At 49.8% G+C, this 16,718-nt stretch overlaps 1 protein-coding gene across 5 annotated transcripts in view; it reads left to right on the top strand.

Moving 5' to 3' along the window:
* The window catches only part of Hth (Meis homeobox homothorax), a 466,430-nt gene that overhangs the window by 43,894 nt on the left and 405,818 nt on the right, over positions 1-16,718 (top strand). For all 5 annotated transcript variants that reach the window (XM_076810875.1, XM_076810873.1, XM_076810874.1 and 2 more), the window contains exons 5-6: positions 5,397-5,447; positions 14,500-14,691. In XM_076810875.1, coding sequence (XP_076666990.1) covers positions 5,397-5,447; positions 14,500-14,691 — 243 coding nt within the window. The remainder of the gene's footprint in view (positions 1-5,396; positions 5,448-14,499; positions 14,692-16,718) is intronic.

The raw sequence follows: 16,718 nt of genomic DNA, 5'->3' as shown, positions 1-16,718 counted from the left end.
TTCCCTCGCTAGTCCAAGTATTTGACTGAAAGCACCTTTATGTACTTGCAGCTCATTTTGATTTCACATATTTTTTTTTTATTTTGTAATTATTATTATCTTCCTTTTTTTGTGATTTATTTGATTTCATGTACTTGGCGTAGTTTTTTTACTTTTTTGAAATTTTTTATGGGGATATCACTTCTTTTTACAAAGATAATTTGCATAGGGAATGACTTCAGATAATTTTTAATATTATATTATTATTATCTTCTATAAAATATGTAAAACAATTTACAACCTTATTTTTTTAAACTATTTTTTAGTATTCTCCAAACAACGAATCTAAATAAATTGGTGCTAATCCATACTCTAATGTAGAGAAATACAAATATTTAACAGTAAATATGGTGCACCTTGGATTCTAAGTTTATTAAATATTTTCTAATTAAACATACCTTTGACATTGATTAAATATGTAAATTATGGTTTACATATTCAGTGGATCGGTAGAATTGGTTTAAATTTGAGTTTTCAGATAAGAAGCAAACATACAAGAAGAAAACAGAGCATCGAAGCTGAAGAAAATCGTTTAATAAAATCGTTTAATTTTTAACATAATATTATGTTACAATAAATTTTTTTCTCTCACGTAGATCACACTGTATCATCTTCTGCTTTGATTATCTGTTTCCGACTGAATTCGCGAGACGATATTACGATATCTCTCTCATCCGTGGACCGATTTTATTGAATTTGGTCTTATTCGAAAGCCTATATGCGGTTTAGATAAGAAAAATGCCTTTAAATTTAGAAAATATTGCGGGCGCGATGAGATATTAATGAAATAACTTTCAGGTTAGGTTGGAATAGCCGGGCGACGAGTAAATGATAGCGGTAGCGACAGTCGACATATACAGGGTGTCTTTCATGTATTTGGCGTCGAGACGCTACCGCGTCTCTAGATCCCCTGATCGTTTTGTACAGTGTGTCTATTTCTGAAGCGTCACGACCCGTCTCGTTCTCTTCAATTTGGACAAATTGGTTGGCATTGACCAAGTACACTGCCGGCCAGAAGTTTTCGACAAGTTCTCCTCCGCGAGGAATACAGCTCGAATACTTTCTCACGTTCGGAGGCATTTCCAAACAGTTTCCCTTAACAATCAACTTAACACAGTCCACTACGTACCTTGTCTAGGTTCTTAGATGTTGCACAGAACCCCTTGGTGTGCCATCGAGGCACACATATCTTATCTACAAAATTACACTGAAACGCAACGAACCCCAGCATAAACGTATAACAATTAATAATCTATGCACCGAGCGATTAGCGCATTCAATTAAAAAACGTTATCGCCGGCAAAACTTGGCGCTAATTCTTGACCATGTCTCGAGCGTTGCCATAGAACGAGAGAATTTCCTGATAAAACGCTTACAGGTGTTCTCCGTGCGCGGCGGTGAAGGAGGAAAGTGAAAGAGAGGCCCGTGAACAAAGGCGGAAAGAAAGGGGGGAGAGAAATCAGTGTCCGTGAATCGCGGGGGCCGCCGAGGGGGCCGCATAGGGCTCATTTACGCGCGTACGCGCGCATCTCCGTATCTCTGGCATGCATCGGATACGCAAGTGCAGCGGCGCTCGTGTGGAAACGACGCCCGAGCGGAAAAGGGAGGGTGGAAACGGTCGGAGGGCGAGGAGGAGGAGGTGGAGTATCTCGCGGGTGGCGGAGGAGAAGAGGCCTGCGCGTTGTCGGGCGTCGCTTCCGACTGCTTCGTCCCTGCTGGCTTATAAATAACACCATCTCCCCGTTTCTTCGCGCGTTTCGCAGTTTTTCTCTTCCTCCTGCCACGGCGGCCCTCGACCCTCCTCCGCCCCGGCCGCCGTTGCAGGCCTAATTAATATCACGTGATGAGCGATCGCGGCAAAACCTCCCGAGAAACATATCCAGACGAAGAAACCGAAAGCGGGGCAGAGAAGGAGGGAACGAAAGCATCTCGGGCACGGAGAGATACATCGATGATGGAGTGCGCGCGCGAGAAAGCGTCGCGAGAGCATACAGGAGATATTGTCCGCGCGGGTGGAAGGAGATCTTGGATGACCAAAAGTGTGGGATCCCGTGGCATTCAGTGTATACGTGCGACGAAGCGACGAGGGATCGCGAGCGTGTCGCATCTGTGATCGCGCTCGATTAGCCGCGCGTTCCGTCGCCAATAAAACGCAGCGGGGAAATGGGAGAATCGAGTAGGCCGCTGGAGTAGATAACGGGGGACGAGTAGGGATGAAACGATACCGTCAAGGTTTCGATACTTTTACTCATAACTTGTGTCGAAAGAAAGTAACGATATCTACTCAGTATCGAATCAAAAGTATCGATACCTACTTGTGTCGAACGAAAATTAATACAGACTTTTTGTTATTAATATATTTATTAACGAAGACGTATTTTACTTTATTATTATTTAACGGGGAGTAGCCTTTAGTTGCAACGAAGTATATACGTACGAACCAGTCTATAATAATTAATCTATATAACGGAAGAGAAAAAAAATATAAGGTAAATGTCCCAATTAGCGACTCAGTCCCAATTACTGACACTTTATCCTTTATATTTAATTATGATTTTTTTTCGGTTCGAAACGGGCGTTAAAAGTATTGAATTCGATTCGTGAATATTCTAAGTATCTTGCTGATGGTTTCGCTAATGTATATCATAACATATAATTAAGTAATTAATAAATGCTTTCACGTGTGTCAGCTACAAAGCTGTGAAAAAGTAGTTTCTTATTACGGAACTTAAGAACGGCCAAATTTTAGGTATTAAGTATTTCTTGCATGAGTATATTAATGTAAGAAAAATATATTCATATAAATTAAAAAATAATTGTAAATTAACTATTTAAAAAAAATTGCATCGAATTTTTTATCGAATTCATAATAGTTATGGGGGTCAATAATCGGTACTCGTAAAATATATGAATTCCTATTATTGACACGATATGCCATGTCATGTTTCCATCTTACGCGTTTGTCAGTTTGCACCGTAACCTCGATAAGTAAAGATGGCTAGTAAACACTAAAGAATATAACCGACCTAAAAACTATTCGCAACAGTAAATGGAAAATTCTTTGGAAGCTATCAAATCTAGTCGTAGCATTAAAACTGCTGCAAATTATTTTGTTTTGTACTAATTAGTTTATAAACATCCTTTTCTGATGCAGTCATTAAGAGAGAATTGAAGGTCACAAATAGGTACACGTGCACCATATAATATATTTATTATGAATAATTATATTCGAACAATTTCACCATGAAAAAGGGGCCTTTTTCATACTGCAAACGAACCAGCCATATGATAGGCCATTACTGAGTAACTGCAGCATATACTTTTAATATGTAAATATATTAGAACGTGCGCGTAGATCCTACAGAGTCGCAAATTGGGACATTTACCTTACGTATCGCAACCGTAGGCATCGATACTCAAATTACTCGGTATCGAAACAAAAGTATCGAGTATTTACTCGTCTTTACTTGCATCGGTTCATCCCTAACAGCGGCAGGCTCGCCCAGCGCCGCTGGCCCAACGAGCAACAAAACCGCCCCGGGGATATAGAGGACACATTGTGTGCCGCGCGGCGGAGGCCGGCGAACGAGAGCAGAGAAACACGTCGTGGCGAATCGACTCTCGCACCATCTCGTCAACGAGCACTCTCGGGGGCTGCGTGTTGTGTGTTCGTTACCGGGCCCCGATACCATCTTCTCTTTTTCTCTTTCTTCTCGCTTCCCCGGCGGCGTGGCTGGCCGCGTCACTTTTTCTTCTCTCTTTACGCCTTGTTCCTTCGGCACCGCCGCCCTTCTTTCGCCCGTCGACGTCCGCGTCGTGCCCGGTCGCGGTCCCGATCCTCTCTCCCCGTCGACGCGACGCCTACTCGCGCGTCGCTGCCGGGGTGCTGGAGCAAACGCTGGAGAAAGTTGCACCGAGGAGTCGGAGAAGCGCATTTATGAGTCCATCGAGCTGCGTCCATCGCGATGTCGCGGCTACATCCGAGCCTCCATTACACGGAGGACGTCGCGAAAATGGTGTCAGGGGGCCTTCGCCAAGAACTCCATCTGCATTTCGATGACTCGTATGATCTCCGTCGCGAGGTATCTGCGGTAACTCTTGCCGCACCAGGTCCCAGCAGGACGAACTTGCCGCGGTAGATCCCCGAAGCGCCGTTCCACTTCACCTTGGGCCTCGTCGCCGCTCCGTCCACCCGACCAATCGCCTCTCTTCCATTAGAGGCTGATTGCGAATTGTTCCTATCGAAATGCACTCGCACGCATCAGCCGCGCGCGGTTGGTCGTTGCGTGGCGTGTTCTTGGAGCCAGCAGAAGGTGGAGCGGAGGAGGTGAGGGAAGATGGGAGAGAGAAGGTAGCAGGAGAGAGTGCCCCCCAGGCTCTCGAGCGGCAGCAGTCACTATCGGCGGGAGCACTCATCGTGGTCGCTTCGTTATCGGCCGCGCGGAATCATAATGGACCATAATTGCATAAATATAATGTTAATTAACAATTAAGATTGCCGCTTTGCTTAATTGAATCGCCGCTTCTGCTACCACCGGGGGCCACGGGGACCGAAGCGGGGGCCTCGCTTCCCCGAGCGATGGTCGAACGCAGGCGGTGAGGGTTGGCGATTGCGGGCGGGGGCTCCGTGGTGGCTTTAAACGGTACGGCGTATCGGAAAATTATGCCGATGGCCCTGGTATGCCTCGTCCGCTGGGAACGTGACTCCCGTTTAGAAAAACGTATTACTGAACCGAGGCATTCGGAGAAACACGAGGAAAGAGGGAGGCAGCGTTCCCTTCCGAAGCTGGATATTCCGTGCACGCGCAGATAGCGAGTAGGTACCTGCGTGCGCGAGGCGCACGCACTCGCGGAAATTATGCTCACGAGAAAAACGCGAGATATCACCGCTCGCTAATTGCCACCGAGGAACACACTGTAGCGACTTCTCTCTAGTGCCCCTTGCACCCCGCTCGTCCAATGATGAACACTTTCTGGAGGTGTATGCCTGCCTTCGGCCCTGCAGCTACCTATTACGGTCGTCGAACCGGTAGCATCGATCCGTTCGGTGCGGAACATCAAACTCAGGGACGCAATTAGCGGGGATGCAGATGCAATAATAATTAATTCTCGTTAATCCCCGCGGAGTGAACCGAGCCCGGAGCCGCGGGGAATAAATGGAAGGCGGCGATACGCCGCGACGAATCCTCGCCGAAGGTCCCTGGAATCGTCGGTTCTCCTCGCCCAACTCGTGCCCGGGGCCGGGTGTATCCCTCGCGGTGTGTTTCCCTTTCCCTCTGCCCCTCCACTCCACCTTTGTAACCGTCCTCCCGGTCTCTGCCGAACGAATTTCATTCGATTTCTTTTTCTTGTTTCAGATGGTCCAGGCGATCCAGGTCCTCCGGTTTCACCTCCTCGAGCTCGAAAAGGTGAGTGGCTTTCACGATTCCGCTGGTTTCGCGGCAAGGATCGATCCCGCTGCTCGACTTCGGCTGTCTGACTGAAATATTCAGGAGGATCGATGCAGCGTAGTTCAGCGTTTGACCGTGAATGCATGGTTTATTAATAAGCAAGGTCGTTATTTCGAGAGCGTGGGTAACGTTTGATTGTCCTATGAATTACGTATAGCCGCGATCGGAGGAGGAGGACTTTACCTCGACAAGCGACCCAAATAAGACACCCGTGCGCCATCGATTAGTTCTTTTCGGTGATCTTCGGAATGCACGCGAAAGCATCCGCGGCCCCGAGGGACAACGGATCCTTGACACTCGTTAAAGATCGCGCGAGGAACGTCCAGCGGATCACAATAATTGAAACGTGTGTACAGCCTAGAGGCCACGAGCGCCTTGGACGTTTTTATTTGAACCGCAGAGCAAACCGAACGTGTCAACGCCTTGCATATTCCTGCAATCGCTCCGATTGTTAGGGATTACCGTGCGTTTCGCGGATAGATAAGAGGCTCGTAACGACAAGGCTTCGGTGACAACTGTTACGAGCGTAGCGCAATTTCCCGTAATTGTAGTGAAAGCCACGCCACCACCCGTCATCGTCGTCGGCTATGGTATAGCTTAGCCGCCGACTCGAGTCTAGTTCTGCCGCATAAGTGGCGTCATTTAGCTGTCCAATGGCCGCCGCCAAGACCGACGGACGTGTTGCCCCTTTCACGTTGCTCGCATTAAATCAGCCATCTTTCTCGACCTGGGCTCTGTATTTTTCTACCTCTCCCGCCAGCGGGAGTTAGTTACCCGAGGCGCCAGTTTCCCTGCACGATTCGAGGATCGCGGATCGGGCCCCTACGCTGACAAGAATTTCTCCAGCGATCCTCTTCCCGCGCTACGGTCCGATGGATACGATCTCGGCGGACAGGGGTAAAAATTAATTGATACCGCGACGGGCTCAACATTCCGCTCGCGTTCTCGCGGGCCGGATTAATATTACATTAGAAGACGTCCGAGTCGACTGGTTTTTCCTCCGCCGACCATTGATAACCGTTTTCGACGGGAGCATCGGAAATTTTCGAGGGGGCTGTTTGCGCGTCCCGGCCGCTATGAATATCGGGGCGGGCCCCGTTTCGGCCGGGCGGTTTTTGCGGCGATATTTTATCATACGAAATAGCGGACATCCATCGCATTTCCATCGAAATGGCAGCTGACGTGGCAGCAGCCATCGGCTCGCCGGGGAGACGGTGCCCCGCGCTGCTCCCTCCTCGACAGGCCCGCCTGGATCGAGGAGCCGATCTTGCAATTTTATAGCAATTTTCCTCGTTTGGCCGCGATTACATTATTATAAAGGCTGGAGCTGCCTGCTGGCGAATTCGAGGTGGCTCAACACGCGGGCCAGCTTGGGACCGGTGCGCCTCGTGCGGCGCAGCGCTCTTCTTCGTCGATTGTCGAGGCGTTTTCAGTATAATCTTACCTTGCTGCGTGACGTTCAGGTCTTCTGGGCGATTGCAATAATCGAAATTGATTCTTGCGCTCTGTTACCTTCCTTCGTGATCAGGGGATCCAGTAGCAACCCCTATCTTGTAGCGTCACGGTACCCTAAACTGAAGTAGCGTCGATCTAAAGTGGCCGTTGCTTACCTACTACTGGCTGTCAGGGTATCGAGCAGAATTCTGCATTAGATTCACAGACCAAGTTCCCCAAAATCGATTCCGTACCCGTAAAAACTGAGCAGGGGGACATATCAATTACCTCGACGATCCGTTCGTGAAATCCCGTTTCTCCAGAACCTGGAATACGCCCAAAAGTTAATGGAGGTTCACTCGAGAATCGGTATCCCGTATGCATCGCGTCCGTTTGCTTTTTCCTCCAACGAGCGCCCTGGCTCTACGATCTCGCAGCCAGCCGGATCGGCGAATTTATTTCCCCGCGATCGCTGTCGAGATATCGCGGCCTCTCGAACGGCCGCGACAAAACCTGGCCGCAATTTGGCACGGCGCGGGTCGCGCTGGCATCGACGGTAATGAAGATTGAAACGTTCCCGGGACCCAGGGGCCCCCGGAGACGAGCCGAGCCGAGACGATACGATACGAGACGAGACGAGAGACAAGACGCGAGCGAGCAAAGCGGAATGCAGCGAGCGCGCGATGAAGAAGATTCCATAAATATCTGCGCTCCGAGCATGCGAGAGATGAGGAGGTGGAGGTGAGAGGCAGAGAGGAACGACGCGAGAGAAGAGAGGAAAGAGAGGAAGGTGAAAGAGAGACAGAGAGGGATGACCAATAGGGGGGGGGGGGAGAGGCATGGTAGCCCGCGGTGCTGCGCTTCGTGCATTTAACATTTTCGAGCCAATCGCGTATTAGCATAATTACGTTTTGCAGAGGCCCGGTGCGCGGAAGGAAGGGCCGCCACTTGTCTCCCTCTCTCTTCATTTTTCGTTTACCTTCTGCCATCCTCCGACCCCCTTTCCCCGTCCGTTTCTCTTCCCACGTCGGTCTTTCCTCAGTTCGCAGCGCTCCTTGCATCTTTGTCCACCGTCGCAGTTTTCCTCGCTCCTTCCCTGTCGCTCGCTCTCCCTTCGACCTGCAATCGTGGCGGTACGTACCACGCCGTCGCCGCACAGTGGTACATAATGACATTTTTCGTTCATATCACCCTACAGGTCGTAATTTTTCAGATAACTTGACGATATTTTTTTTAAATTCCTCGCAATTAAATTCTCTGTCGATCTGTCCGGCCGAAATTTTGAATTTTACAATTTGATCTACAATATTAGATTTGTGGTACAAATAAAAAATTTGATCTTTATAATAATTACCTCATATTCGTAATCAGCGTCCCCGAAAATCTAGACGCACTAAGTTTCTTTCAAATAAGCCCATTTTCTGAAATTTTGCTTCAACGTATTGGATTCACCACCTTCAATTTCGAAAATCTGACTTCAAATTAGGAACAGGCAGCCAAAAAAGCCCACAGATACTGATCTTCGAAAAGTGCTGTATAATTCGCTAAATATAAAAAAATCAGCAACGAAATTCAAAATTTCAACCTGACAGATCGATAGAGAATTTAATTGCGAAGAATTTAAAAAAGAAATCGTCAGGTTTTCTGAAAAACTACAACCTGTAGGGTGATTTGAACAGAAAATGTCATTACGTACCACTGTGCGCCGGTTAGAGAGCGGTAAATTTCTTATGGGGTATTACGGCGTACAGCGCATGCCAGCGGGATTCATACCGGCGCAACACGCGGGCAAACCTCCCCCTCCGTGCACCAAAGCAACTGGTTCCAACATGCAACCCAGCCCTCCTTTTCGGGGACATCCGCGCGATTCCTCCCTGTCGTCTTCGAGCTGCAGGACGTTTTTGCATACGTCTCGGGAGACGGGACATTCGGGTCTGATGTCTCGGCGGCTGGAGTCGTCCAGCAGACTCCAGTTCCGGAGATGTCCAGCGCACCTAAGATTCGGGTTGGAATACAGCTCAGCACTTTCTTCTCGCGACCTTCAATAGCAAGATTCGCCTACGTTGCTCTGCCATCACTCTCCCCGCCCCTTCGAACTGAATCTCGCCACTGGAAGCTGTATTACACTGCCCATGAAACCTGCGAAGTAACGCCAGCAAGTTTACCCATGAGCAAAGCTGACGCGTCGCGGGTCGACAGAAGCGAGACGTGATCGACGGTGTACCGGAAATGACGGGGACCGTTTGCTGGTACACACCCGGTATATAGGTATACCCTGTGCGTGCCGTAAGGGGTGGTCAGGTTGTGAATCGAGGCCGCGCGAGAGGAACCGAGACAGACACCCCGAAACCTTCATTACCTTCGGCTTCAAAGGAGCCCATTGTGCCGTAAATGGGGTTCGCTCTGCGCTCCTTTTTTTCCTTTCCTCGGCTCGCTCTCGTACGTACCCTGGATCCGTTCCATTCTTCGCCGCTTGCCTTTCCGAGAGCCCGTCAACAGAGGGAGGATGGCGGAAGGAGTGGACCAGGGAGAGAGACACTTGCGCCCGCTCCTTGGTCCGTTCCTTCATTTACGTAAATTCACGAGTAATTTCCAGGCCAGATGAAAGGTCTGGGGTGCTTTCGCGCTGGCATAATGTCACCTCGCGCGGAACCACCCCTCGCACGATATCCACAGCGAGCAGAAAGAAGGGGGCAGAGAAAAGAAGACCAGAATCACCGGAGGGGGGAGCGTTTAAGGAGTCTTTGAATCGAGAACTCGTTCGCAACGCGGCCCCCGCGGCTGTTCCTCGGCGACACGCTTCCCTGTTCCCCTCGTAATCGCGCCAGCTTGAATTTTCTCCGTGGAAAGAACCCGCGGAGAATTTATCTGTGTACGCTCGACGAGGAATTTCTCGGGAGAGAGGGGGCACGCGGCTCGGATGTGTCCGCGGCGGGAACGGGTGAAATCCGGCCGACAATTTCTCTTGTGGCGCGCGCGTACAAACCGACACCCCCGTGTCCGCGGAGCTTGTTAAATCGGCCATAAAATGGGAATAATCTCGAGTTACAGGCGACAGCGTCGCTAGGTTATCGCGCGCGACCATCGAGTTTCTTCTGGCGCTTGTACACGCCGGGGAGAAGAGCCACCTTCCGGTAATGGCGTTGCCTCTGGTGTCGCGTGTACGTACAGGAACACGAGAAGCGTTCGCGGCCACGTAATGAAACCGATACCCCTCGCGAAGTCCTTTTATTTAGGGGGTTCCGAGGGAATTTACGTTCGACAAGCGTTTGATATCTAACCCTCGAATCGCGGTGCCTCGAGGTCGGTGCTAGAGGCAATCCTGGTTCGTGCTGGGATCTTTAAGGAATCACAGATCAATCATTAATTATTATTATTCTTATTATTATTTTTATTAACGGGAAATCCCTTGATATACAAGATACATTCTGTGAAAAAAGTACCGGGAATTGGTCAATGAAACAGAAAATATGTATTATTCATCCAAATTTATTGCATCGCCTTCAAAGTAGGCCCTTTTCGAAATAATACACTTGTGCCAACGAAGAACCCAATCATCAAAACATTTTTCGAACGCATTTTTTGGAATCAACTTCAGTTCTCGCCGCGAATTCTCTTTTATGTCATCTATCGACTGAAAACGGGTGCCTCGAAGTGGTAATTTCAGTTTTGGAAAAAGAAAAAAATGGCCGGAGCCATGTCAGGGGAATACGGTGGCTGTTCGATAAAATTTGTCGAGTTTTTGATACGTGTTCTAATCCGTGGCTCCAAAGCTAGGGTCTTCTGTGGTCCCAGCCTTAGTCGGCTAGATAATTCACTGGATAATTCCATCGATAGTGAAGCTTTCTCTCCGAAGACAGGGAGTAGGAGGGAACCACGATCGAGAACGCCGTTGGAAACGGCGATCCTTTGAGACACCCGATATTTTCCGTGCCCCCGCAATCCTTCCTACGTCCCCGTCCGTTGGTAGCGTTCGTCGTATCAGAAAATCCGAGAAGGTGGTCCCCGCTTGGTTGAATTAGATACCAAAGAAGTGCACCGTCTTCCACCTAGCGGTATCCTTGGCTCTAGGACTGGGGGATACTGTGTTAATCGTGCGGCCGTGCGAACGGCGAGGGGATATGGATATATCCCGAGAAGCAGAGGAACCCAGCCCTACTTGCCGTCGAATTGGGAATGTCCCTGGTCCTTCGAGGTCCTTGGTAGCTTTTCGAGAGTATTTTCGCGCGGTGTCCAATTACCCACCGATCCCAATCCCGCGGCTGTTTGCCTCCCTTTCCTTCGGGAGTCTTCGAATTCACGGTATCGCGTGTCCTAAACACTTCACCGTGCATCCAGGTGAAGCTTAGGATCCCGGATCTTCTGCTCGTCACGAGAACTTCGACTACAAATTAGAGCTGTAATTATTCGACCATTCGAATAATTTCTTCGAACCTTCGAATCTTCGAATATTCGGAGCGATCGAATTTTTTATTGTACGAAAAGAAATCTGAATATGCATATTTACATAAATTAATAATTTATACCAGAGTCAGTAAATATTTCATCAACTCATTCATAGAAGCCTCCAATAAAAAGACTAATCATTATGCTACCTTTGTACAGTCTATGCACTGCAGCCATTTAAAAAATAATTCATTGGGCAGAGCAGACCTTAAATTATAAACAAAAGGAGATGTTTTTGATAAACAGGTGAATATTAAATTTGTAGAGTTTCTTTAATTTATTTATTAAATAAGAATAAATTTAACAAATTAACTAATAATTTTATCAAGAACAGCACCCTTTCTCGTCAATCGTTCGTGACGCAGACATCATTCTAAAACACAGTCGTGTTCGTTCATTGTCAACGCATTATTCTCATTAAAATCACCGTATGGACAACAACGTTTTTTCCTCGTCTGGTCGTCAGTCGGGCCAGTGAGTTCTTTTTTGTCATGATATTTTCAATCAGTCACTTAAAATTAATTTGCCGAGTGACAAAGTCACTTACATCGCGTGCCACGAGAGTTAATCGGGCCTAACAACCCAGAGAGAAGGGAGAGACATTCGCGCGTGTGCGGGTAGCTTACAGAAACAAAGAATAAAATTACTACTATTACTATTAAAGAGTAAGGTGGTGTCTATAAAGCGAATAACACTGTATAAATTTAGAGAAATAACTAGAGCAGGCCTAGAGGAGGGGGCCCTTGGTCGACTTCGTCGGGGTTGTTCACTCATTATTATAAAAATAATAATAATAATAACTGATGGTTGTTTTAGCTTCAAAATGGATAAATTATCAAAAATTAATAAAATTACAAATTTATCATTTGAAAAACAAATAATTGTACAGGCCAATATGAAAAGAATTTCACGATAAACTGTGAAAAAATATTTCATGTTCAGATTCCTATTCGGTACAATCTGAAATTCAATAGAACCGAATATTCGAAGAAATTACTCGAATTCTGTGGTATTCGAATATTCGAATTCTGTGGTATTCGAAAATTCGAATACTTAGATTTTTCGAATATTCGAATTCTGTGGTATTCGAAAATTCGAATACTTAGATTATTCGAATATTCGAATACTTAGATTATTCGAATATTCGTTACAGTCCTACTATAAATGGAAGCCAGACGATATGTTCTTCTCTAGTAGAAGTCGAGTACGTATCGTTAGGGACTCGGTGGATCCTGTGTCAACCCGGTTGAGATCATCCTCTGCGGTGTAGGATGACGCGATTGAAAGGGTCGATGGTTAGTAGAAACCCGCGTCCGCGGTATCGTGTTCTAGATCACGAGCAGGTTTTTGGGGGTGCAGAAGTATCGACGTGGCTGTTTTATATTCTTCTATCGCGCGTCTGCTCTCATTAGCAATCCTCTTCTGGATGGTGGTCATTTCTTACCGCTCTGACACCAACTCGAGTTACATACGCTCGACGAAACTAAGCGGTGACCCATCTATAAGAGGTAAGACAGTACAGTTGCAAAACGCGCCAAAAAATGACTCGATATCCGTGTTCCCGCACGCGAGAGGTCCCTCCGGAGGGAGCAGCGTCGCCTGGTCGTGGTCTCGGTGTAGGCGAGCATTCTGCGGGCGCAGGCCCCTTTCGGCGGCCCAGGCGAAGCGGCGGAGGGAGCGAGAAGAAGGAGAGAAGTAGGATGGGGCCCCGTTTCTTTTCTTCGGTGAGCATTGTCGGCCGGTTCGACTCGACTCCCGGCGGATCAAATTCTAACCAGTCCGGCATTATAGCCGCTGTCCTTCGAGCTCCTCCGCCCCCTCTCTCGCCGCCCTTTCGTCCCCGCGTTAAAGAGAGTCTAGTCATCTCGAGGAGGCATTGTGTTACCGCAGTCTCGTGGCACGGCCGCCTCGGTACCTCGAGGAAAATTCCGTGGAACCACCGTGTGTCGGTAGGTACCCTCGGGCCAGCCAGCAAACATGACCGCGATGTCCGTACACGCGGCTCCTTTGTCAGCTCCCACTGACACGCGAATTTCCCATGGAAACTGAGTGCGACCGTGTAGGTGGAGAGAGACAGGGAGAAAGAGAGGCGATCGTGAAATATCGTATGCAACGTGTATCGAGCTCTGTGCTCGAACGTGGCGCAGCGCGGCGATCTCTCGAAAGAGGATCGGGCACTCGCGTTCGATCAACGAGCCTTCCTCTGCTCGCATACGCTTAACGCATGATAAACGCGTGCATTGTCTACGACGGTGTCGGCGTCAGCCACGGCCTTCCACCATTGGACGGTGCCGCCTACGGCAAACATGGCCGTCTTCTCTATTACATACCTATAAATGCCTAATAAGAAGAAAGCCATAAGTATCTGCCTAGGATACGTTGCCCGGGGAGGAGAAGAAGCCCCTGGTAAACAGGGCAGGAAGAGGCCGCATACGCGCTTGCAACCAGAGGGGCGACAGGCCGCCTCGTAATGCGCCAGTCCCCTCTCTACCTTCCTGTCCCTCCACCCCGTTCGATTTACATATAACAAGATAAGCGTTTTTATTTGCTTTTGCTTATATAATACATTTTTTCTAAACCGAATCAAGCGGGGCCAGACCGTGGCGAGTCGGTTCACGAGGGAGAGTGAGAGAGTTAGGAGGGGTTCGAGGTGGAGAGCGGGAGGAGGATGAACCGTGAGGAGGACGGTGGAGGACCGGGTATCCTATAGGCCTGTCAGACCTCATTTGCATACATAACATTCTGGTCGACTGGACACCGGTCAGACCTCCTCTCTCTGTCTTTCTCGCGCTCACCGCGGTGGATGCAACGGGTCTTGTCTCTCGCTGGCGGACCGCTTCCACGGCCTCGAGATGCAACGAACTCCTCAACAGCCTCTCCTCCATCTTTGTGTATCGATACCCAGCGTGTTCGCATCGGGCGGATCTTTTGGTGCCTTCGGTTCGAGGTTGGAATACCGGGTGGAATGGTTTACTGGGATCGAGACGGCTCGACGCGAATAGACTTATCGGGGGGGTTAGGTGCTTGCGAGCTATGAGGATTAAGGATGAAATAGTGTAATAATAGATAACACGATGAAAGATTCGTTTGCGAGACCTATCTAATCGGTACGCGTTTGTTCTGTTCACAGGTGCACGAACTGTGCGACAACTTCTGTCACCGGTACATCAGCTGCTTGAAGGGCAAGATGCCGATCGACCTGGTGATCGACGACAGGGAGAGCTCGAAACCGCCAGAAATCGGGAACGGTTTGGACGGCGGCGGGCCGAGGAGCACCGCAGACAGCACCAGCCACACGGACGGAGCCAGCACGCCGGACGTCGTGAGTACCTCACCATCGTCAACGTCTTATTATCCGCACGACGCGATCACCCCCCACCACCACCACCACCACCACCACCATCACCACCACCAGAATAATAATAACAATAACAATAATAATCACGCCGGTATCGGCAGTATCGCCACCACCACCCCCTTGCAACTGAGCCAAAACCAAAGCCAAAACCACCACCCTGCGCCGCAGTCGAACACCACCACTACTACTGCTATTACCCCAAGTAGCGCCGCCACAACTCCCAACTCCCTAAAGCGTACGCACCAACAGATGATGATGGCAGCCGCGGCGGCATCCGCGATGGCCACCTCGCCGCACGCAGCCGCATCCGCGCCCCCAGCGCACGCGCACGCCGCCCTCGCCGCCTACCACAGCATCAGCTCGGCCGTATATCCGTGCTCGTAATAGACGCGACTTCCGTGCCGATACCGCGAGACCTTTTTTTCTCTTCTCACCACCCTTCTCTACCTTCTTCTGCTATCTCTTCTACTTCTACATCGTCTACTTCTTCATCCTCGTTCTCTTCTCTGTCGACGTCTGGAGCATCCCCCGCATTGGACACGGCCTCGGAGCTGCACGCTCCCAAGCACGTGCGACCAGGACGCGTCTCTCCAGCGTGCTCGTTGACGTTTCCTGTTCTTCGTCGACTGTAGCTCGCCCTAGGCTTCTCGTTGCCGCGTCCACCCTCGTCTAGATTGTGAGGGCAAGAAAAGATCGCGGGCTTCCGTGCGACCAGCGCGTCGCGATGGTTCGCTTGCTACTGACCACGCGTCGCGAGCACCGCGACGGCGCGATGCCCAGCTTCTCCTCGTGCCACGGAGCCACGTGTGCACGTGGCCCAAGACGAAAGTGCCATCGGCGAGCTAGCACCCGAGGGTTGATTTGTGTACCTAGCAGCCGGGAACGGTCGTTCTTCGCCGTTCAGCTGTCGCTCGGACACCTCTCCGTTTCGAGGTAGCTCGAGTCGCGACACGGAGAGCCTCGAATGCACGCGGGCCGCGAATCGGTTGGACTGGCGCTACTTGTCGGCATTTCCAGTACGTTGCTGACGAGTGTCTTCGTACTGCTCCGAGCGAGGGACGGGCGTTACTTTGCTTGGCACTTGGCTGGCTTTTGAGTTCATTCACGATCCGTCTCATTCTGTTTTTTCTCTCATTTTCTGCTCCGCTCAACTTTACGTCTGTCTATATCTCTCTGTTAAGTGTTGCTCGAGCCGTAGAACCAATTCCACCTCGTATCTACATAATTACACACGCTCAGACTCGTCCGCTCGACGTCGATCTCTAAAGGCGCCAGGAGCCGTTGGTTGTCGCGAGCAGCCCTGATGGGACGCGGCCTGGGTGCTAGGTAATGCCCGTCTCGAATCGCCATTCTAGATCGACAGCCCGGAACACGGTCCGCGGCTCGTTTCTGCTCAGTCCGCTCGTGCAGCCCCGATTACGCAAGATCGCGGCGCGCTAGCGTAGAAGAATGCTTCTAAATTCGTCTCGAGCCAGACACACCAGCCAACCGACGACATGTTCCGCTTTCGAGACACGTCCGGGAGGCATCTCCTCGTCCCGTGTCCGTCTTTGGACCCAACCAGCCGCGTGATGAACTATTATAGCCGGCGAACGGGACATCTTACGCAATCGGTTTCCGCGCATCTCGCCACCCGCTTCTTCCACCGGGTGTCGAGCCGCGGTCCTGGAGAAATCGCAGCGCGGTACACGTGGACCGAGCGCCACGTGGTCCACCGATATAGGTACGCGCTCTACCCCCTTTCCTTCTGCAAGCTTTCCTCAAGGTCTCTCGCGGTTGCGGCACAACGCGCACGGATCCGCGAGCCAATCGGGCATTAAAGGGCGCGTAGGGCACACGTGGTCGTCAAGGGCGAGGAACGCGCGTTAGTTTAGGGCGTTCGAGGGAACGAGTCGCTGAGATCGTTTTCGAGAACTTCTTTCACGCGATTCTGTTACTTCCATTTGGGTCGACAATATTTCTTTCCTCCCCCCTTTTTTTTTAGCGAATCC

This window comes from Andrena cerasifolii, chromosome 4 (assembly GCF_050908995.1).
Source record: "Andrena cerasifolii isolate SP2316 chromosome 4, iyAndCera1_principal, whole genome shotgun sequence".
NCBI lineage: Eukaryota > Metazoa > Arthropoda > Insecta > Hymenoptera > Andrenidae > Andrena > Andrena cerasifolii.
This window is presented reverse-complemented; position numbering and strand designations above follow the sequence as displayed.